This window comes from Crotalus tigris, unplaced genomic scaffold (genome assembly GCF_016545835.1).
Source record: "Crotalus tigris isolate CLP2741 ecotype Arizona unplaced genomic scaffold, ASM1654583v1 scf7180000017673.840971, whole genome shotgun sequence".
Classification (NCBI taxonomy): domain Eukaryota; kingdom Metazoa; phylum Chordata; class Lepidosauria; order Squamata; family Viperidae; genus Crotalus; species Crotalus tigris.
In genome coordinates, this window is record NW_024096558.1 from 291,781 (window position 1) to 314,619 (window position 22,839).

Here is a 22,839-nt window from a genome sequence, read left to right on the forward strand (position 1 = left end):
TATTGTATATCTTGGCACTAACCATCTTGTCTCAAAAAGATGTACTCTGTGCAGAATGATTTCCAGAGTTTGGGGCAGGAACTTAGTAGAATAGGCTGTAGGCTTACTTTTTCAGAAATTTTACCAATATATAAGGAGCAAAATGGAAAAGGCCAGCGTATAGCATAATTCAATATGTGGCTAAAGGAGTGGTGTAAAGGGAAAGGCTTTGGATATATTAGTCACGATGTCTGTAGCTGGTCCAATGAAAAAATGTACAAAAGAGATGGTTTGCATCCATCAAAGAAAGAGACTGAGTTACTCAGCTATAAATTCACAGATTTTCTGGAGGAATATTCAAACTAGACAGAGGGGAAAGTGAGTTAATTGATACAGAACACCCCTGTCCCCGGCAATCTAAAAATTATAGGGCTATCAGTGCATGTGTGTGTGGACAAGCAAAATCAAGCTTCTAATAGCGAGTGTCACACAAAGTGTAACAACCAAATAGGGAGTAGGACAATAGGGGAACTCAGGCACCACACAGGTAATGTAGAAAGTAAATACAAGGTCAGTCATAAACGACTCAAATGTCTATACATCAATGCACAGAGTATGAACAGCAAACAGGGTGAATTAGAAATTCAGGTTAATGAGGGCAGATATGATATTGTTGCCATTATGAAAACATGATGGGATGAAACCCACAAATGGAACACACAGCTAGAGGAATTTAAATTATTTAAAAGAAACAGACCAAATAAAAGAGGAGGTGGAGTTGCTCTCTATATAAGAAATAACTACATCTCTACAGAAATAGAGCACAACAATGATGGAAACTATCTTGAATGCATTTGGGTCAATATAAAAGGGAGGGGGAATGACATTGCCATAGGAGTACTACAGGCCACCCAACCAAACAGAGGAAACAGACGAACTTTTTGCTAGTCAGCTAACTAAGGTATGTAGGAAGCACATCACAATAGTAATGGGGGACTTTAACTACCCTGACATCAACTGGGAGACAAACTCTGCACCATGGAAGATCAAACAGATTCCTTGCAAACCTAGCAGACAACTTTGTCTCCCAAAAAGTAGAGAAGGGAACTAGGGGATTAGCCATTTTGGATTTAATTCTCACTAACAGAGATGAAATGATAGAAAGTGTTGAAGCCACAGGAACCTTGGGAGGAAGTGTTCATGCAATATTGGAATTCAACATTATGGAAGCACAAGCAATAGAACATAGTCAAACTAGAGTCTTAGACTTTAAGAGAGCTAATTTCAATAAACTTATAGAGGGCTTGGGAAAGATTCCATGGATGAGAATCCTCAAGGGGAAAACAACTCAAGAAGCTTGGGAAATTTTGAAAAGTGAGAAAATAAAAGCCTAGTCCAGCACAATACCAACAAAGAGGAAAAATAACAGCTCTCAAAAGAAGCCAGCATGGCTGCATAAAGAACTCTCTGATAAATTGAAAGATAAAAAGGGCAAGTATAGAAAGTGGAAAGAGGGGCATATAACTAAGTCAGAATATCAACAAATAGCCTGAGCCTGCAAAGATGAAGTGAGGAAAGCTAAGGCTCAAAATGAACTAAGGCTTGCAACCAAAGTCAAAAATAACCCCCCCAAAAAAAGCTTCTTTCAACATGTAAACAACAAGAAAAAAGTGAAGGAAATGATTGGTCCATTAGTGGGGGAAAGTGGCAAGAAGGTGAAAGCAACAGGGAGAAAGCAGAACTATTTAACTCATTTTTTGCATCTGTCTTTACACAAAGGGAAAAAGCAGACCAACCTACCAAAAGTAGTGCCATAAAAAACAGAATAGAAATGCAAGTTAAGATAAGCAAGAAAATGGTTAGTGAACACCTGTCCAGCCTAGACAAGTTCAAATCACCAGGACCAGATGGATTACACCCCAAGATTCTCAAGGAACTGGCAGATGTGATCTCAAAAACATTGAACTATATTTTTCAAGGATCCTGGAGCACTGGGGAACTACCGGAGGACTGGAAAAGAGCTGATGTAGTTCCCATCTTCAAAAAAGGAAAAAAAAAATGGACCCAGGAAATTACAGACCTATCAGCCTGACCTCAATACCTGGGAAGATTCTGGAAAAGATAATCAAACAATGAATTGGCGAACAAAGTCATTACTAAAAGCCAACATGGGTTTCTCAAAAACAGATCATGCCAGACAAATCTTGTTGCATTCTTTGACCAAGTGACAAAATTAGTGGATCAGAGGAATGCTGTGGATATAATTTACTTGGACTTCAGTAAGGCATTTGATAAAGTAGATCACAACCTACTACTTGATAAGATAGAAAAATGTGGGTTAGACAGCATCACTACCAGATGGATCCGCAGCTGGCTGACTGGCCATACTCAGTGTGTGGTCCTCAATGGAACTGCATCTACATAGAGGGAAGTGTGTAGTGGGGTGCCCCAGGGCTGTTTTGGGCCCAGTGCTCTTCAACATCTTCATCAACGATTTGGACGAAGGGATAGATGGGGAAATCATCAAATTTTCAGACAACACCAAGTTGGCAGGAATAGCCAACACTCCAGAAGACAGGCTTAAGATACAGGAGGATCTGGACAGACTTGAATACTGGGCACTATCTAACAAAATGAAATTCAATGGTGAAAAAAGTAAGGTTCTACATTTTTCTTCTTCTTGTTGTGCCATATCCATTATCGGACGTTGACAATCATGTTGGCGATCCTGTTTTTATCAGCAGCCGCACAAAAAAGTGCTGCTGAGTTTTGTCCAAACCAATCCCTTAGATTTTGATGTTCTTCTTCTGCCTGGACCTCGTTTGCCTTCAATCCAGGCCCAGATGGAATTCCAGTTGAGGTTTGTTTGTTTTTTTGAAAAAAAAAATATTTTTCATTTTTCAATACATTTGATACATTCAATACATTATAAAAAAAATACCTTTGAAATAAATTCATACATAAAACCTTAGGTGTCGCTCGTCCATCTCCCCCCCCCCGACTGCATCCGCCCTCTCTACCTTCCTTCCTTACTTCCCTCCTCCCTCTCTCCTCTCTTCACCTCTCTCCCCTCATCCCTTCCTCCCAGCCTACTTCCTTCCCTCCCTTCCTGCTCCCCTTTCATCCCTCTTCGGATACAGTTCAGGGGAGATACCCGAGCGGCATCTCTCTCTAAATTCCTCTACCTATTTTATACATTAACATTTCTATTTATCTAACCTACTTAATCCCACCCATCCCCACCCCCCCTACAATCTATAACTTTTAAAACAAAAAATTTATACAATAATCAAATCATATTTAACCCTTAACTCCCTCTAAACTTTAACTTCATAATAATATAAACAAATCTATTATAAATCATTTATTATAAAATTCTATAAATAATAATTATTATTTCTTTCTAGAAAAAAATTAATCATAAAATAAATGGAACTTTAAAGTTCCATATTTATTCTGAATATAATCTATCCATCTTCTCCATACCCTAATATATTTTTCTTGTGTATGATCCTTTAAATAAGCAAAAATCTTTGCCATTTCTGCTAAATTAGAAACCTTGAATACCCATTCTTCTAAAGTAGGCAACGAATCCTTCTTCCAGTATAAACCTACAAGTAACCTTGCTGCAGTTATTAAATTCAACATTAAAATAGTTTCATTAACATCTAAATCTATAAAAATACCCAACAAAAATAATTGAGGGGTAAATTTTATCTACTTTTTAAAAATCTTTTGAATGTTCCACCAAATCATTATCCAAAAAGCTTTAACATTCTTACAGGTCCACCAAACATGAAAATAAGTTGCATCAGTACTACCACACCTCCAACATTTGGGTTGTAAGTTAGGATACATACAAGACAGTTTTTTAGGATCCAAATGCCACCTATAAAACATTTTGTAAAAATTTTCCCTCAAATTTTGGGCCTGTGTAAATTTAACATTTCTAATCCAAATAGTCTCCCATAAATCCAATAAAATCAGTTCCTGGATATTCTGGGCCCATTTAATCATACAATCTTTTACCAACTCTGTTTCCGAGTCCAATTTTATTAACTCATCATAAATTCTTTTAATATGAGCATGATTCTGATCTTTAATCTGAATTACCAAATTTTCATCTCCCAATGTTATTCCAACTTTCTTATCTACAGTCCACCTATCCACAATTTGTATATACTGAAACCATGACTGTAAGATATTTTCTTGTCTTAGTACATCTAAAGATTTTAACTTTTGAGTTTTATAAAAATACACAAGAGTCACTACAATGGATAATGTTGGAGATTTGTAATGAGGTGCTGGAGGAGGCGAAGATAACCGACAACTTGGACTGAAGCAATTATCACCCTCATCCCTAAGGAAGACTCAGACCTGCAACAAATTCAAAATTATAGGCCGATTTCTTTACTAAATACAGACTATAAGACATTTGCAACAATAATAGCAGAAAGAATTTAAAAAAATGTGAATAACTACATCCACCCAGATCAAAATGGATTTCTACCAGGATGACAGATAAAAAAATAATATGAGGATAATAATGAGCACTTTAGAATTCTATGAAGTCCATTCTGAAAGACAAGTTACACTGGTTTTTCTTGATGCCCATAAGGCATTTGATAATCTGAATTGGAAGTTTATTATAACACAATTGAACTATATGGATTTGGGGACAAAATTTGGAAAGATGGTTGAGAAAATATATACTAAACAAACAGCTAGGATAATTATAAATGATGAAACTCTTGTGGAAAAATAAAGCCTTAAAAAAATAAAGGGCCTTTACGAAATTCCATGGGTGAAAGAGAGATCTTTATTTTTGCGCAAAAAGGTTCAGAAGTGACTTAACAATCAGCAAATTTCTGAACAAGAGGGAGGGTCTAAACTAAAGCTTTATAGGTTTCTTTCTCTCAGGAACAAAGGAAGCATAGATGGAATCTTACATTGTATATGGAATCTACTTTTGTGTAACATTCAGATAGTTTCTCACACGTTAGGTCCATTTCTCATGGGAATACAATGAAGGCAGTTTTTACTTTTATACAATGTTTTTAAATATGCACTAGGTCATTCACGTACTGTTAATACAGCTTTTGACTAACACAGCTTTCTTTCAGAGATTATGCAGACACATGATTTTTGCTTTTAGTGATTTTTCATTATTATTATTATTATGGATTATCGCACAGTCAGCCAGATGTTCAGACTGGATTTGGCATTTTGTCTACCTATCGAGTCCTTACCCAGGACCTGGGATAGGCAGATGTGGATGTTTGATGGTATTACAGATATCGTCGCAGGATGGAAGCAGTTCCTAATAAGGCCGCCTTTTGCAATTGACTAATAGCGAATTTGTCAATGCCAATGGTGTTCAAGTGGGGCTCCAGTTGTTTTGGGATTGCACCCAAGGAGCCTATTACTATTGGTACTACCCTTGCTTGCTTTTGCCACAGTCTTTCTATTTCTATTTGTAGGTCTTTGTATTTTGTTATCTTCTCAAGTTCTTTCTCTTCTATTCTGCTATCTCCAGGCACTGCCACATCCACTATCCAGACTTTTTTGTCTTTCTTATCGACAATTGTTAAGTCTGGGGTGTTATGTTGCAGGTGCTTGTCTGTTTGAATTCTGAAGTCCCCGAGCAGTTTAATTTGATCATTTTCTATGACTTTCTCTATTTTATGATCCCACCAGTTTTTGCTTACAGGCAAATGATATTTTTTGCAGATCTTCCAATGCACCATTGTTGCTACTTTGTCATTATTATTATTATTATTATTACTATTATACTTTATTCTTCTTTATTCTATGTTATTCTAAGAATTAAAAAAAATGTGAATAACTACATCCACCCAGATCAAAATGGATTTCTACCAGGATGACAGATAAAAAAATAATATGAGGATAATAATGAGCACTTTAGAATTCTATGAAGTCCATTCTGAAAGACAAGTTACACTGGTTTTTCTTGATGCCCATAAGGCATTTGATAATCTGAATTGGAAGTTTATTATAACACAATTGAACTATATGGATTTGGGGACAAAATTTGGAAAGATGGTTGAGAAAATATATACTAAACAAACAGCTAGGATAATTATAAATGATGAAACGACAGAAAAAATTGATATAACCAAAGGAATAAGACAAGGGTGCCCACTTTCCCCTCTTCTATTTATTTTATCATTAGAAATACTCCTGACAAAAATCAGAGAGGACCAAGAAATAAAGGGTTTAAAAATTAAGAAGGAAAAATATAAAGTCCAAGCTTTCGCTGATGATTTGGTATTCATTTTGGAAGATCCATTAGAAACCGGCCTTAAATTGATTCAAAAAATAGAAGAATTCAATGAGGTAGCCAGACTTATGATCAATAAGAATAAATCCAAATAAATAACCAAAAATCTTACAAAGGCACAGGCAAGTGAACTGGAAGATAAAACAAAGATAAGTGTAACTAAGAAAATAAAATATTTAGGGATCTGGCTTACAACGAAGTGCTCCTCGATTAAGGAGGATAATTATGATAAAATATTATACCAGATAAAAAAAAGATTTAGAAAATTGGGAAAATCTACAAATTTCATTTTTAGGGAGGACCACTATGGTCAAAATGAATATATTGCCAAAAATATTATTTCTGTTCCAAGTTATCCCAATAAAATTAGGGAAAACATTCTTTCAAGAATTAAATAAATTGGTCACTAAATTTATATGGCAAAGGAAAAAACCCAGGATTAAATTAAAACTCTAGCAAGATATGAAAGATAAAGGGGGATTGGCGTTACCAGAGTGGGAAATATACTACCAAGCATCGAGCCTAACTTGGCTAAAAGAATGGATGGAATTGAAAAATACCAGAGTTTTAACAATAGAAGGACATGACTTGCAAGCGGGGTGGCATAAATTCCTATGAGATGAAAAATACAAAATACACAGATATTTTCAAAGACACATAGGAATGCATTGCTACAGACTTGGGAAAAAATAAAACAAAAGTATTATATAAGAACTCCAATGTGGTTATCCCCAACAGAAGCTATGAAAACCCAAACCTACTGGATATAAATAAGATAATTAGATACAAGGAATTAGTAAACGAACAGGGAAATCTGAAAACAAAACAAGAATTGGAACAAGATATAGGCAGGGAGATTGACTGGTGGACATTTACACAAATTCAATCTAAATATACAGAGGACAAAAAACTATATGAAATACAAAAAGAGACACAAGAATTGGATAAAATTATACATGGAACAGAAATAAAATTAATTAGCAATTTATATAAAATGGAAGACGAGGTTGTCAAAGACACAATGATTAGATGGGCAAAAACTTTCAGATATAATATAGAATTGGAGAAATGGGAAAAAATATGGGAAACAAATATAAAATTGATTATGTCTGCGGCATTCAAGGAAAATCAGTTGAAGATGTTTTACAGATGGCATCTTCCACCAGCAAAGCTTGCCAAGATGTTCCACAACAATTCGCCAACATGTTGGAAATATAAAAAAGTACATGGAACATATTATCATATATGATGGACATGCCCAGTTGCGAAAAAATACTAGACTAAAATAAGATGATGGATGGAAGAAATAATAGACCAACCCGTAGACTGGAAACCAGAGATCTTTCTGCTGGGTATTTTAAACAGAAAATATAGTAAATAAATACGGTACTTAATTCTACATATAACAACAGCAGCAAGAATAGTATACACACAGTTCTGGAAAAATGAGAATATACCATCAGAGGAAGAAGTGATAAGAAAAAATCCTGGACTGTGCGGGGATGGACAAATTAACAAAAGAGATAAAAGAAAAGGAAGACACAGAGTACTATCTAATATGGAATAAGTGGTATGACTGGTTGGAGATTAGAAATAATAAATGAGAATAAATGTGGAAAGGTCAAAAATGGAAAATGTGTGTATAATAATGTATAGTAATCATAATATGTATTATTTTTAGTATGAAGTATAGTATGAAGGAAGAAAAATGCAAACAAGAAACAACGGGACAAGGACAAATATATTTAAAGAAGAATAAGGGGGGGAAATGTAAATAATAGAAGATTACCGTTATGAAATTACTGTTAAAAAAAGGAGTATAGACTGTGTGTGTATGTGTGTTATGTTTTGTTTTGTTTTTTTAAAAAAAAAGTGCTGCTGAGTTTTGTCCAAACCAATCCCTTAGATTTTGAAGCCACGATGTTGTTCTTCTGCCTGGACCTTATTTGCCTTCAATCTTTCCCTGGAGGATTAAATGGAGTATGCCGTATTTTTCTGAGTGTTGTATCACATGTCTGAAATATTCTAATTTTCGTTTTTTAATTGTTTTGATGATTTCCCTTGGCTTTCCCAGGCAGCTTATCACCTCATTTCTGATCTTGTCAACCCAGTTTATACATAACACCCACCTGTAAATCCACATTTCAAATGCTTCTAGACTCTTCAGGTGGCCTTCTGTCAGAGACCAACTCTCTACTCCAAGGGTGTCAAACTCAATTTCATTGAGGGCCACATCAGCATTGTGGTTGCCCTTGGGGGGGTGTGGCCAGGGTGGGGGTGGCCTACTGGGTGGGTGTGGATGGAGTGGATGTGGCCTATTGGGTGGGCATGGCCAGCTCTACATCGTTCGATTCAGGGGTGCCTGTGGAGGCCTGGGCAGGAGTGGGACAGATCTGAGGATCTCTGGCAGAAGAGGGTGGGACTGGGACAATGCCAAGGCATGGTCCATTGGAGGAGCTTCACTGCCTGCTGAAACCTCTCCGCCAGAGCCCATCAAGCCGGATATGTGAAGTAGGCGAGGGCCATTTGCTGGCCACTTCCAGGCGATGGTACATTTCTTCATTCCTCACAAAGGGTGACACCTCCCCAGCATGCACGCAGGGGGCGGGTCCGACGCGGCAGGGGCTGGTTCCTCGCTGTTTCCAGATGGCCTTGTGGAGCTAAGACTGAATGTGTTTCAGCACAGATGGCCATCACAAAATTGTACATTGGCTCCCGGCCAACCTGCGCCAAGGCCAAGGCAGCGGGGGCTATTCCCTCACTGTTTCCAGGATGGCTTCGCGGGCTACATGAAACCACTTCGTAGGCCGCATCCGGCCCCCGGGCCTTGTGTTTGACATGTCTGCTCTACTCCATAGAGCAGGATAGAAAAAATATAGCATCTGACAAGCTTGATTTTCAGTCTTAGGCTTATGTTGTGACTGCAGAAGACCTTTTTGATTTTGAAGAATGCTGTTCGGGCTTTTTCTATCCTTGTCTTTATTTCAATGGTCATGTCCCAGCTTTCATGTAAATTGGAACCGAGGTGCGTGATCATTTCAACTTTTTCTAGTGGTATTCCTTCTGAATTTATTGGTGGTAAATTAATGGGTTGTTTGCTGACGACCATGATCTTGGTTTTTGAGGTGTTAAGCTTCAAGCTATATTTTTCAGATATTTCTGTGACTCTGTTGATGAGGAGCTGAAGGTCTTCATGCTTACTGGCAAGCAGAACTGTATCATCAGCATATCTTAAGTTGTTGATTCAAACACCATTTACTTTGATCCCAGCATCGATGTTCTCCAGTGCCTCACTGAAGATTGACTCAAAGTAGATATTGAACAACAATGGAGACAGAATACATTCCTGTCTGACCCCTCTTCTTATTTCTGCATCAGCTGAGTATTTTTGGCCTAGTCTCACATTTGCTACGTGATGCCAATACAGATTCTTTATGATTTGGATGTCTTTGTCATCTAGTCCCCCTTGTTTCAGGATTTCTAATAGTTTGAAAAACCAAATGTACAGGTATAGTATAGGGGGTACCTTGCTCAATAATAGTAACTGTGAGAGGGACCTCGAAGTCCTAGTGGACAATCACTTAAATATGAGTCAGCAGTGTGCTGCAGCTGCCAAAAAGGCCAAACACAGTGCTAGGCTGCATTAACAGAGTGACAGAATCAAGATCACGTGAAGTATTAATACCACTTTACAATGCCTTGGTAAGGCCACACTTGGAATACTGCATCCAGTTTTGGCCACCACAATGTAAAAGAGATGTTGAGACTCTAGAAAGAGTACAGAGAAGAGCAACAAAGGTGATTAGGGGACTGGAGGCTAAAATATATAAGGAACGGCTGCTGGAATTGGGTATGTCTAGTTTAATGAAGAGAAGGACGAGGGGGGACATGATAGCAGTGTTCCAATATCTCAGGGGCTGCCACAAAGAAGAGGGAGTGAAGCTATTTTCCAAAGCACTTGAAGACAGGACAAGAAGCAACGGATGGAATCAAGGAGAGAAGCAACCTAGAACTAAGGAGAAACTTCCTGACAGTTAGAACAATTAACCAGTGGAACAATCTGCCTCCAGAAGTGGTGAATGTTCCAACACTGGAAGTTTTTAAGAAGAGACTGGACAGCCATTTGTCTGAAATGGTATAGGGTTTCCTGCCTGAGCAGGGGGTTGAACCAGATGACCTCAAGGTCCCTTCCAACTTTATTATTATTATGGATCATCGCACAGTCAGCCAGATGTTCAGACTGGATTTGGCATTTTGTCTACCTATTGAGTCCTTACCCAGGACCTGGGATAGGCAATGTGGATGTTTGATGGTATTACAGGTATCGTCGCAGGATGGAAGCAGTTCCTAATAAGGCCGCCTTTTGCAATTGACTAATAGCGAATTTGTCAATGCCAATGGTGTTCAAGTGGTGCTCCAGTTTTTTGGGATTGCACCCAAGGAGCCTATGACTATTGGTACTACCCTTGCTTGCTTTTGCCACAGTCTTTCTATTTCTATTTGTAGGTCTTTGTATTTTGTTATCTTCTCCAGTTCTTTCTCTTCTATTCTGCTGTCTCCAGGCACTGCCACGTCCACTATCCACTTTTTTGTCTTTCTTATCGACAATTGTTAAGTCTGGGGTGTTATGTTGCAGGTGCTTGTCTGTTTGAATTCTGAAGTCCCCGAGCAGTTTAATTTTATCATTTTCTATGACTTTCTCTATTTTATGATCCCACCAGTTTTTGCTTACAGGCAAATGATATTTTTTGCAGATCTTCCAATGCACCATTGTTGCTACTTTGTCATGCCGCTGCTTGTAATCAGTCTGTGCAATCTTCTTGTTATTGTTGTTGTTATTATTATTATTATTATTATTATCATCATCATCTATCCACCCATACACACACACACACACACACACATATTGATCACTATCCATTTTGAATATGTAGCGGAAAGAGGAAACTTGAGAGTTCACAAAGTTGATGCTATATGGAAAAAAATTGTGACTGAATCTGGATTTCTGCTTCAGATACCACGAAGCCTCCTCCCAGAAGGAAGGAAAACAGGTCGTGAAGAGGATGTGTAGCATCTCTGACAATCCTGCGGAGCCTGCTTAAGCATTGCTTATATGCTATGTCCTGAAAGTGAACTACTAATGATCTTTTCTGCCATCCTCACCACTCTCTGCACTACCTTCCTGTCTGAAGCAGTAATGGTTCAGACAGGACCTGAAGCAGATACAGAGAATCAGTGAGCATTACCTGACCCATCACAGAACTTCTAACGGGTATTTTATTCTCCCTTCCAGATCAGGAGCAACTTCTGTTACTATAATAGGAACAGCTGGTTTAATGAAGATACTTTTTTCTGTACAAGTAAAAGTGGACAAACTCTGCCCTACTCGGAATTTGAGAAATCCTCAGATTCATTGTGCCAAGCGGATATAAACTCAGAATGTTCTTTAAAGTTTGGTGCTATTATGGCTGATAGTCAACCAGATGTTTAGACTGGATCTGACATGTTGCCCATCTACTGAATCCTTCCCAAGTAGTATTGCTTTTTTCCTGCCATAGTCAATCTACCTCTATTTACAGTTATTTGTATGTTGTGATTTTCTCTATTCCTTCTGTTCTTTTGTCTCCAAGTACTGCAACAACCATTATGCAAGATTTTTGTCTCTCTGATGGTTAAATCTGGGGTATTATGTGGAAGGTGCTTGTCTGCTTGAATTCTAAAGTCCCAGAACACTTTTGCTTCTTCTTCATTATTATTATTATTGTTGTTGTTGTTGTTGTTGTGAATCCCAGCAATACTAGGCTTCTACAGGATTTTTAAAAAACTAGTCTGGAAAAATAATCTTTTCTCCTATATGTTTGGACAACCTGAACTGTGTTGGTCAACACATCATTCCTGTTCTTGGCTTCCAGGGAAATCTAACTCTTTTTCTAAGCCAGGTGTGTTCAGAACCTAAGGGCTGTTCTTCATATTCTAGTGCAGTGGTTCTCAACCTGTGGGTTGGGACCCCATTTGGGGTCGAACGACCATCTCACGGGGGTCGCCAAACAACGCAGTCCGCCATTTTTTCCCCTTTTCCTTAGTTGTGCTACTCCCTTTTGTTCTATTGGCTTTTGAAAGTCAATAGAATAGACTCTCTTGAATAGAATCTAATTCTGTTGGCTTTCAAAAGCCAATAGGAATTGTCCAGGCTGTCTCTGCTCTGCTTAGCCCATCAAAAGTCCCATTCTGCAAACGGTGCTGCACCAGTTGAGTAGTCCTCGACTTACGACCGGTTGAGTAGTCCTCGACTTACAACCGGTTGGGGGTCGCGGCATTAAAAAGGTTGAGAACCACTGTTCTAGTGGCTCTTCACAATTGTTTTATCTAGAATCATTGTTTTTCAGGTTCCAAAATCCAGGAAATTCCTGTTTCCTCCTGATTTCATTCAGGAAGATGTTGTTATGAAATTATGATGGAAAAACTTTATAACTAAGCCTAATGGTGATGGGGCACATAAGAGACTAGACTTCAACAGAATATAATCTATATCGAGACTATCCTCCTCATTGAAGTCTAGTCTCTTATGTGCCCCATCACCTCTATCATCCCCATCTCATGCCTCCAGTCCTTTCCCTTGGCCATCTTCCACTCCTAGTCTCCCTTTTCTAAGTCTGATGCCAAGGGAAATAAGCAAGAGAGACTTCCTGGTGCAGGAGTAACTTTTTCATGGGTAGAAGCTGACAGCTGCTTTAGTGATTGGGTCTATCGTCCCTGGATAAACCAGGAAATCTTATGTTTTGCTTTCTTGTTTGGCACTATGACAGAAAATTCTGAATAAAGAGGCCCTACTATCATATGTTACACAAGGACCTATCCCAAATGAACAGCTGAGTTAACATGCAAGAAAATATAGTTTCTGATGTCTAATGATTGAGAGAACAAACTGTCTGTATTTAAGAAAAAAAATAACATGTTTCCCTTAGCAAAAATACTGTTCCCAAGCAACCACTCCAATTGTTTTCCCCTTCATTAGGAACTATGAAAATAAATACCTCCTAATCAAAATTGATCCTGTCCTTCCTATTTCACCCTATCCGTCCCTCCTCCATCCAAATTCTATTTTCCCTCAAGTATTTCTTCTCTTCCCTTCCATATAGAAAAAGATGTATGTTAATTCTTTATTGTTAAATATTAACTATTACTGTTGATCAAACTAAACTATATGACTATAGTAAAGATTTGATTCGGTTAGTAGCCATGGAAACAAACTATATCTATCACAACTGCCTAATCTTCATTCCTTCTTTAAAATAATTTTATCTGGATACTTTCTCTTAAAAGAAACTTCAAGCTAGGCCTCCCTCTGAAACATTCTTTTTTCTCCCTTTAATTACCAGCAGTCAAATGCCTTTATTCTGAAAACCTCCCTTCCTATAAAGGACAGGAAAGTTAACTTATTAATGGCTGTTCCCTATTAAAAGCCCCAAAGTCAGATAGCAGGCAAAGATTGTTATGTCAATCTTACTAAAGATAGTTCTTCTTTGTCGTGTAGCAAAGGCACTACAAGTACCATTACTTTCTCCAAATCAGTGCTCCTAGCAGAATTCTTCAATTTACAATATTACTGAAATTTGTCCTCCCCGCTCCCACCAAGGATGCTTGGTGGACTGATGAAGTGAAAAAGACAGTGCTTGAAAAAAAAAAGGCATATAAAAGAATGTTGTAAAAAACAAGGTTGACAAAAACATATTATATAACATACATAAAGAGAAAAGGAAGTAATCAAACAAAGGAAGGAACCATTAAGGTTACTTTTACACAGAAAAATACATAGCAATGTTAGTGGAAATAAATATTTTTTTGGGAAATGGGTAAAAATGGCTAAGTAAAAAGCCGTCAGCAAAGTTAAATTAACTAAAAAGTGATGAAATTATTTATGGCTAAACTAACAAAGGAAAAGGCAGAAACAAACCTATGGAGATCTCCATGGGAATAATAGTGATATTTCTAAGAACAGAATTGAAACAAATGCAATAAATGTTAGCATCCAGGACCCACAGTATAAAAGGATATTTATGTAAACCCTTAGTTTTCCTTTTTCTTTCATAATTTAGCTCTTCTTTTGAAAGAGTTGATTTGTCTCAATTTGCCCTTTGCCTCTGTAATTACATTTTTATTTATACTGTTTTTCACTGACTGTATGACAACTAGCTAACCAAGTAACAGATTTTTGCTTCCTTACCTTCCGTGGCAGACAACCATGGTACCATGCATGGCTGCACAACTGTTCAGTACCAAGTTTCAACTCTTCCTCCAGCTCCTTTCTTAGTCTCTCATTGACCAATTCCATGTTCTTCAAGAATTAAATCTCCTAGAAAAATCAGGAGAGCTTGTAAACATCACTGGCTATATCCCCAACAAGCTCAAAAAAGCAGAGAAGAATCCCCTATATCAGGGGTCCCTGACCCCTGGTCTGTGGACCGTATCGGGCCGCAGCATGCCAGCAACCGGGCTGCACAAACAAGCAAAACCCCATCCGCGGGATGCAGGCAGCACACAGAACCATGCCCCCTCCGGTCTGCGGAAAAACCTCTCTCCACATAACCGGTTCATGGTGCCCAAAAGGTTGGGGACCTCTGCCCTATATCCCAATTTTCCTTGGACGAGTAAAGGATGCTTAAGCAATCACATGACACAAACAGAACAGATTCCTGGAAAAAGCTGCTGATGCAGTTTGACTCAGTTGAAGCCACCATGGTGTACTGGTTGAAGAAATGGGGATTAAATTTCTGCACAGTCATGAAATTCATTAAATGGCCTTGAAGTGTCACACCTGGCCTATTCAACCTCAAGGGATTATCAAAGTAAAAAATAGCAGAAGGAATGTTTACCTCAGGAAAAAAAACCATAAATGTTACAAGTATAAATGAGGCATTTCAAATATTTTTGGAGGCAGTATCCATTTTAAAAAGCCAGAAAGTACGTGGAGCAGCTGTTCCCAGTCTCTGTTCCGCAGATACCCCAGGATCAACAGTCCTAGAATTTCTGGCCACATGGTGCAAGACCATATATCAGGAAGGTTAGGGGAGGGGAGGAGAGGAGAAGCAAAACCCTCCACACAACATGCAACAGCAGGGCACACATTACCCCAAATCCAATACAAACACAAGCAAATCCCACAAAAGCAGCATCACATCAAATTGGGGATTTTATCTTGTGGTAACTAGGAAAGAACAGGGCACAGATAGCCGCAGGAAGGTGAAATGCAGGGCTAGAGGCAGAGGTGGGATTCAAATATGTGAACAACCAGTTCTCTGCGTAGATGCCACTCCCAAAAGTCCATTCTGGGCCTGGACAATAAATCATTAACTATCGATTCTGCGGAAATGGTGGGAACTGGCTGAATCCCACCACTGGCTAGAGGGTTCTGGATTCAGAATGAAGAATTACAACTAATCAGATTAAGATAACATGGGATTTTGATAAAATAAATAAATAAATACAAGGATTCATGCAGACTGATCATGCTGCTTTATTTGTGTATTAATCTTTAAAATGACTTCAATCTTGTCTCATTCTTTCATTTTCAAAAACCAAAAGATCACACTGAAGCCTTTAGCTGAAGTTCCTTTGGCTGTTAATGGCTTTCTTGTTATCTCCCTTCCACATTCTCTTCAACTAAATGTGTGTTACCTCCTCCTCTCTTTTAAACTTTCATAGGTTATCTGTCACGGACCAACAGGAAGAACACAGAACATAGAATAATAGTTTTGGAAGGGACTTGGAGATTTTCTAGTCCAATCCCCTGCTGAAGCAGGAGACCCTATGCCATTCTGGATAAATGGCTGCAATCTCTTCTTGAAAATCTCTAATGATGGAGCACACACAATTTCCAGAAGCTGTCCCATTGATTAATTGTTCTTCCAATTAACCATGTCAGCATTCTGTTCCATCCAGTCTATGTTCTCTCTCAGTTGCTTTATTTTCTCAAAGAGAGCTTTCCCACAAAACTAACATTCGATGACACACCTTAGCATCCTAAATCCCTTCCATCCATAAGGGATGCCTGGGAAATTCTGCATATATTTGTATATCCTATATAGATGCTCCATATATTACACAGATGTTCTATATATAATTTATATCCTTAATACCTACAAAGAGATAGCTCTAAATCATAACTCAGACAACAACCATATTAATTACAGAGCAAAAACTGAACAGAATTTTAATCTTCATACAACGATTCTAACCAGTAAATAAGTACTGCAGCTTCATTGTTACCTCTACTGCATGACAAACTACCAAGAAAAGGCCATTAGGGAATTCTCTGCATGTTATTGTTCTCATGCTACAATTTAATATGAAGACATGCACTTCCAGTTCCGGATCTTGGCGCCTCTAGCCGTACGAAGAGACTTGTCTCCTCGTCGGCTAGCTTCCCTCTGCCGATAGACCCTTATGTGGGTCGAAAGTCATGCTGGAGGGTGCAACTTCTGTCGAGGAGGCTTTGCTCAGCTGCGGAGGACCGGTGGTTCCTCCAGCTGTCCGAGCTATCTCTGAGGGCCAACGGAGAAGAAGATTGGCCAGTAAAATGGCCGATCACCCTGCCGCTTTAAACCGCAAGTCAAAGAACATCTAAGCTGTAAGAACCACCGTGGTGAATCCAGGTGAGGCTTTTTTTTCTTTTTCCTGGTTTGAAAAAGCAGCTTCTACATGCTTGGGAAGAAAGGCGTTACAGAAGAATACAATAAAATTTTAAAGACTATATTTTCATATGTTTTAGGGTACAGAAAAAAAAATTTTTTCTAAGAGCTGTACTATCATTTTATGCTGGAAGATTATTACTTTTTTCACATTATACTTCAAAAGAAAGAAAAAAGGGGAAAATGGTGTCTGGAAAAGTTTTTTTTTCAACTTACTGAGGATATCTAGTGGCAAAAATTTAATATTGCAACTTTGGGCTATTTTTTGGAGATGGAATAGATGGACCTTCAAATTATCTTTGAAGAGGAAAGATAAGCTGATGCAGCTGTGAGAGTTGTGGGGGTGGACACTGTTTAACTTTTATTAAACACAGCCTCCACAAGAAGAAAAAAGAGACTCTTTTAAATTACTATCAAAATGGAGAAAGCTCATTTACAATTAAACTGCAAACTTACATTGAAAAAGATTTATGAGGCCACTGCAGAAATATGTGCTACAATGAAAGAGTTTACTACAGAATTAAAATCCAGAAGTTATACTTCAAATCTTCAAACTGATCTTCAGACTACATCTGACTATTCTATAAATCGAAGCATACTAGAAGAGGAAACAACTGAGATAAATGAGGAACTTACTTTATCTTATAAATATTCCATCTACAGCTTTGAGGACCAGAAGAATCAAAGATTGAGACTGGAAACTTTAAAGCAACGAAGCTTTAAGGATGAGAGAAATAGATGCCTAATGCAGAGGATGGGATTCCTATTGTTTCAAAGGGCACTACAAGCAATAAAGAGAGATCTGTTGGCTGAAAGGGAAGCTTGGTTATGGAGACCTGTCTGGCACAGAAAAAAGGCCAGAATAAGACTGAAAAGAGGAATTTAAAATTGTGTAATGGATTTAAAGGCAATGTTGATTTATGGACAGTTATAAGGATTAAGATTCAGAGTTAGAAGTAAGAAAAAAGATTGATTATTAGAACAGATGTTTTAATTAGATTAAGAATGTACCTTTTGGAATAATAGGTTTATATTCATGAAAATTATGTATTGGAATGGAAAAAATGCTGGCTTTTTAGAGTTGGATTGTTTTAATAATTGTTTTAAATTAGAAAGATGATGTTTCTGTATGATAATATAGATGTGATAAGGCATGATAATCAATTGGATGAAATTTGAATTTTGTTTAATGAATTGAAATGAGTTAAGATTTATACTATTTTGTTATTTTAAAGAGATTGATCGATTGATGGATTATATATGTATAGGGTAGATTAATATTTTATCCTAATTAGGATATGTATTGTAGTGGAAGAAGAAATAAATGAGACTTGTGATAAAATGAGGGATATAAGAGATTAAGAATTAGAATATAGCTGGAATGGATACCTGAATTGATAACTTGTTGACTTAAAGTTAAATTTGATTATGGTAACTGTAAATTTACAAAGTTTTAAAACAGGTTTAGCAGTTATAGAAATTTAAATTAGAAATGGAATATTTTAAACGTATATGCTAGTTGAGGGAAATAGAGAGGGGACATTGAATGTATTGAGTTGAGTTATTTATATATGGTTCTATTGTTGAATGTTTGATTACCCAAACACCACGGTGTGTCCTGAGTACCTTTCTTTTAAGATTTAAAAAACCAATAAAATGTGTTTCAAAAAAAAACACACATTGAAGACATGCTTCTACTCTTATTATATACACTAGAAAACTACATTACATTACTTTTTGACATAATCGCCATTCAAATTGAGGCACTTGTCATAACGTCTTACAAGATTTGAAATTCCTTAGTGGTAGTCACTCGGCTACTACTACAACACCACACCAGAAGTGGTGCCATAGAAAATCCCGCCAAATGTGAAAATGCCAAAGGAGAACTGCTAGTGAAGTTCATGGAACGTGGTTCGACCATCAATTCAGAAGTCTACTGTGAAACATTACGAAAACTCACACAGGCCATCCATAACAAGCTTTGGGGCATGGTGACTTCAGGTGTGGTGTTGGTTCACAATAATGCTCACCCGCACACCACTAAACACACCCAAGAACTTTTGAAGCAGTTCCATTGGGATGTTTTTGATCACACACACCCCATAGCCCAGATTTGGTGCAGAGCTACTACTATTAAAGAATTTCCAACCTTGTAAGACGTTATGATAAGTACCTCAATTTGAATGGTGATTATGTCAAAGTATTGTAATGTTTTGTAATGCGAATAATAAAAGTTCTGTATCTGTGAGTGTCTGTCATTGATAACTAAACAGAGGTTTATTTCCAAATTGTCCTCATACTTGACCTTTGATGATGTTTACTGTCACCTTCTTACAAGGAAGCAGTTGACACTGTATTTGCTGCTCTGAAAGTGAGCAGAATATCACTTATTTTGTATGGCATACAAGCTGCTGGCATATGCAAATTATATAGACCTTCCTGAATCATTTTGATGCAATAGGGAAACTGGCAGTGTAACTTCTGGATCATGATGTTGTGTGTTCAATTGTGCAGCACATTCACTGGAGTTTAGAATATAGAAGTGAGTTCCTGGATTGCCACCAAGCTGTTGCTTGAGGAGCATTATAGGTCTTGCCCTGCAGGGACAAGTTAATAGTGCCCACCTACGACAAAATTAACAATTAACAGTGGAGGAAAGACATGGAAAATAAAGCTATTCAGTTTCCAAATTGCACTTTTTATGTACATAAAGAAATACTAATATGCTACAAATTTTCCTTTCTAAACAAGCCTGTCAAGATTTTTTAGTAAAATTGTCTCCCATTTTAAAAGTATATTACCATCATCAACAGCACCATTTTTCAGAGGATTCTAAAAAATAAAGTAGTTCTATCAAAAGCTGAACTATCAAAGCAATCTAAAGGAATATTTTTTTAGAGTTTTCCAAACATATCAGAACATTCCAGCTAGCTACCGATATAGTTATTTTCACCACATTCAAGGATAAATTAGATTTCATCTTCAATTTGCTTCATGTTAGGTGTGCACACAAAGAAGAAACATTCCTTTCAAAAATAGCAAATGAAAAAGCTGAAAAATATTACTCCAAGAAAAGGGGTACAAGTGAGTTGGTAATATTACTATCTCACGGATAACCAGCCTGGTACAAAGCTAGATTCTGTCTGAGTTGAGAGAAATCTATTTTTCCTGAGTTCAGGGGAAAAAAATAACTTATACCAGAAGACAACATACTTTAACTCTCTCAACAGGTTCAAAAGTCCACAGAAACCCAACAATTAAATCTAAGTATTTGCTTAGAGAACATAAATTGAATTCAGAAAATAGGCTGCTTTCTAACAGGGGAGGGGTAAAATATTAAAAATAAAACAAACAACAGGTGCTGCTTGTCTTCTTGCAGAAAAAAAAAAAAAAAAACACCAGCTCCAGAAGCGTCCCTTAGTATTTCAGGAACATTTACCATTTTGCACAAGGGGGAAAAAAAAACCCAACCCCCTGTATCAGCCTCCAGTCTGCCACCCAGCATATGCTTCTGAACAACCAATGGAAAATTGTTCCTTTTGAAAAGAACTGGAAAAGCTATGATAGGATTCAAGCTAAACACTTAGCAGAGGAGGAAATAGTGTCAAATAAATGATGAGTGGGAGGGGAGGAGAAACAGGATCTTCTAACAGAAAGGAAATGCTTTATGTGACTCTCTTTCCTAGGTTTGAACATTGTTCCCAATATAAGAGCAAAATCAACAAATAAGTAGAAAAGACATAACTAGAGGATTTAAATGAGCTCAACCCTTAAGCAGCATCATTTAGGGAGCGATGACAAATACACACACTTACATTGTTTCAAGCCATATTTATCTCTTCCTGAGAAGCGCTTACAGAATACAGAATAACAGAGTTGGAAGGGACCTTGCAGGTCTTCTAATCTAGTCCATCTCCCTGCTCAAGCAGGAGATCCTATATTTAAAATAGTTATTTTGCTAAAATATGTAATTAGAATAATGTTCTCTTGAAACCAGTGAGTTTCTCTTCTAACCTAGCCCGTGCAGTTGAATCTTGAAGAGCAGGCCCCTGGATATGTTTGTGTTTTTCTCTCCATTGTAAACAGCAGTCCAGAGAAGAGAACATATTTTTTTTTTGTCTATTGAGCATCTGACTCCCTCATTCTCAAAAGTGTTTGATTCAAAAAGGATTTATTGCCTATTCCATATATTGCTCAATTGCGGCTATGTCTCTACTTTGGAATTTTTGCTCTGCACTCATATCCATCAACAAACTTCTGGCCGCTCATGAAAAACTCGACTCTTCCTCTCTTGATGCTCCTCACATTTGGAACTGCTTCACAGAACACCTAATGGACACTATCGCCCTTACGTCTTCCAAACTCCTTCTCAAGTATGTCTTCCCCATGAACATTTTCTTCTTCCCCCTGAACACACTCAGGTTAAAGTCCATTCTCAACCACAGAAATTCACTTGATAGCTTTGAGAGAATTGTACTCCTTCAGCCCATTCTACCCTACAGAAATGTGGTTACAGAGATAAAATGGAGACCACCGTGGTAGCCACCTTGCGCTCGTGTAAAAAAAAAGCCAGGATAGAAATCTAATGCAGAAAAAAATTGGGAGTTTTATAACTAAGTATGAGCTGAATGAAATGTATATTCTTCCTTCCTTGGTCTTTCCCAATTTCTGTCGCCTTTCTCTATTCATTCTTAGAGCCCAATTTTACAGAATACAGAATAACAGAGGTGGGAGGGGCCTAGGAGGTCTTCTAGTCCAACCTCCTGCTCAACCAGGAGATTCTATACCGTTCTAGACAAATAGCTTTCTAATCTCTTCTTGAAAGCATCCGATGATGAAGCACCCACAAATTCTGGAGGTAAGCTGATTAATTGTTCTAACTCTTAGAAAATTTCTCCATAATTCTAGGTTGCTTCTCTATTTGTTAAGCTTCTGTTTCTTCCTTTCTTGCTTTGGAGAATAGGTTCAGCCCCTTCTCTGTGACAGCCCCTTAAACATTGGAAGACTGCTATAAAGTTACCCCTAATTGAGTATCATGTCACTCTCACTTGATGAGTTCCCCTTCTCATCTAGATCATTTATGAAGTTATTGAAGAGTACAGATAGTCCTCGACTTGGTGGCCATTCGAAATTACAATGGCACTGAAAATAGTGACTTATGATCGTTTTTTACTCTTACGACAGCTGCAGCATTCCCGTGGTCACCTGATCACATGGTCCCCATTTGTGACTTTCTGACAAGCAAAGTCAATGGGAAAGCCAGATTTACTTAACAGCGGTGTTACTAACTTAACAACTGCAGTGATTCACTTAACAACTGTAGCAGGAAAGATTGTAAAATGGGACAAAGTTCACTTAACATCTGTCTCACTTAGCAACATAAGTTTTGGGCTCAATTGGGGTTGTAGGTCAAGGACTATCTGCACTGGGCCTAAAACTGAACCTTGGGGTACCCCACTACTTACTTCTCTCCATGTTTATGTAGTTCTGTTGAGGACTACACATTGAGTACAGTTTATCAGCCAGTTACAAATCCATCTGGTGGAGATGCTGCCTATTCCACATTTTGCTATTTTACCAAGAAGTAGGCTGTGGTCTATAAGTAGTCCTTGACTTACAACTGTTCATTTAGTGACCAAAGTTACAACAGCAATGAAAAAAGCGACCTATGACATTTTTTCACACAACTGTTGCAGCATCCCCAAGGTCATGTAATCTTGGCAACTGATTCATATTTATGCAGTGTCCTGAGATAATGCAATCACCTTTTGTGACCTTCTGACAAGCAAAGTCAATGGGGAAGCCACATTCATTTAACAGCCATGTTATTAACAACTGCCATGATTCACTTAACAACTGTGGCAAGAA

General features: G+C 37.8%; 1 protein-coding gene across 4 annotated transcripts in view; it reads right to left on the minus strand.

Annotated features, from left to right (window-relative positions):
• LOC120305434 (breast cancer anti-estrogen resistance protein 3 homolog) overlaps positions 1-22,839 on the minus strand; it is a 39,703-nt gene that overhangs the window by 14,552 nt on the left and 2,312 nt on the right. For all 4 annotated transcript variants that reach the window (XM_039337262.1, XM_039337263.1, XM_039337259.1 and 1 more), the window contains one exon: positions 14,505-14,633. In XM_039337262.1, coding sequence (XP_039193196.1) covers positions 14,505-14,612 — 108 coding nt within the window. In that variant the 5' untranslated portion in view covers positions 14,613-14,633. The remainder of the gene's footprint in view (positions 1-14,504; positions 14,634-22,839) is intronic.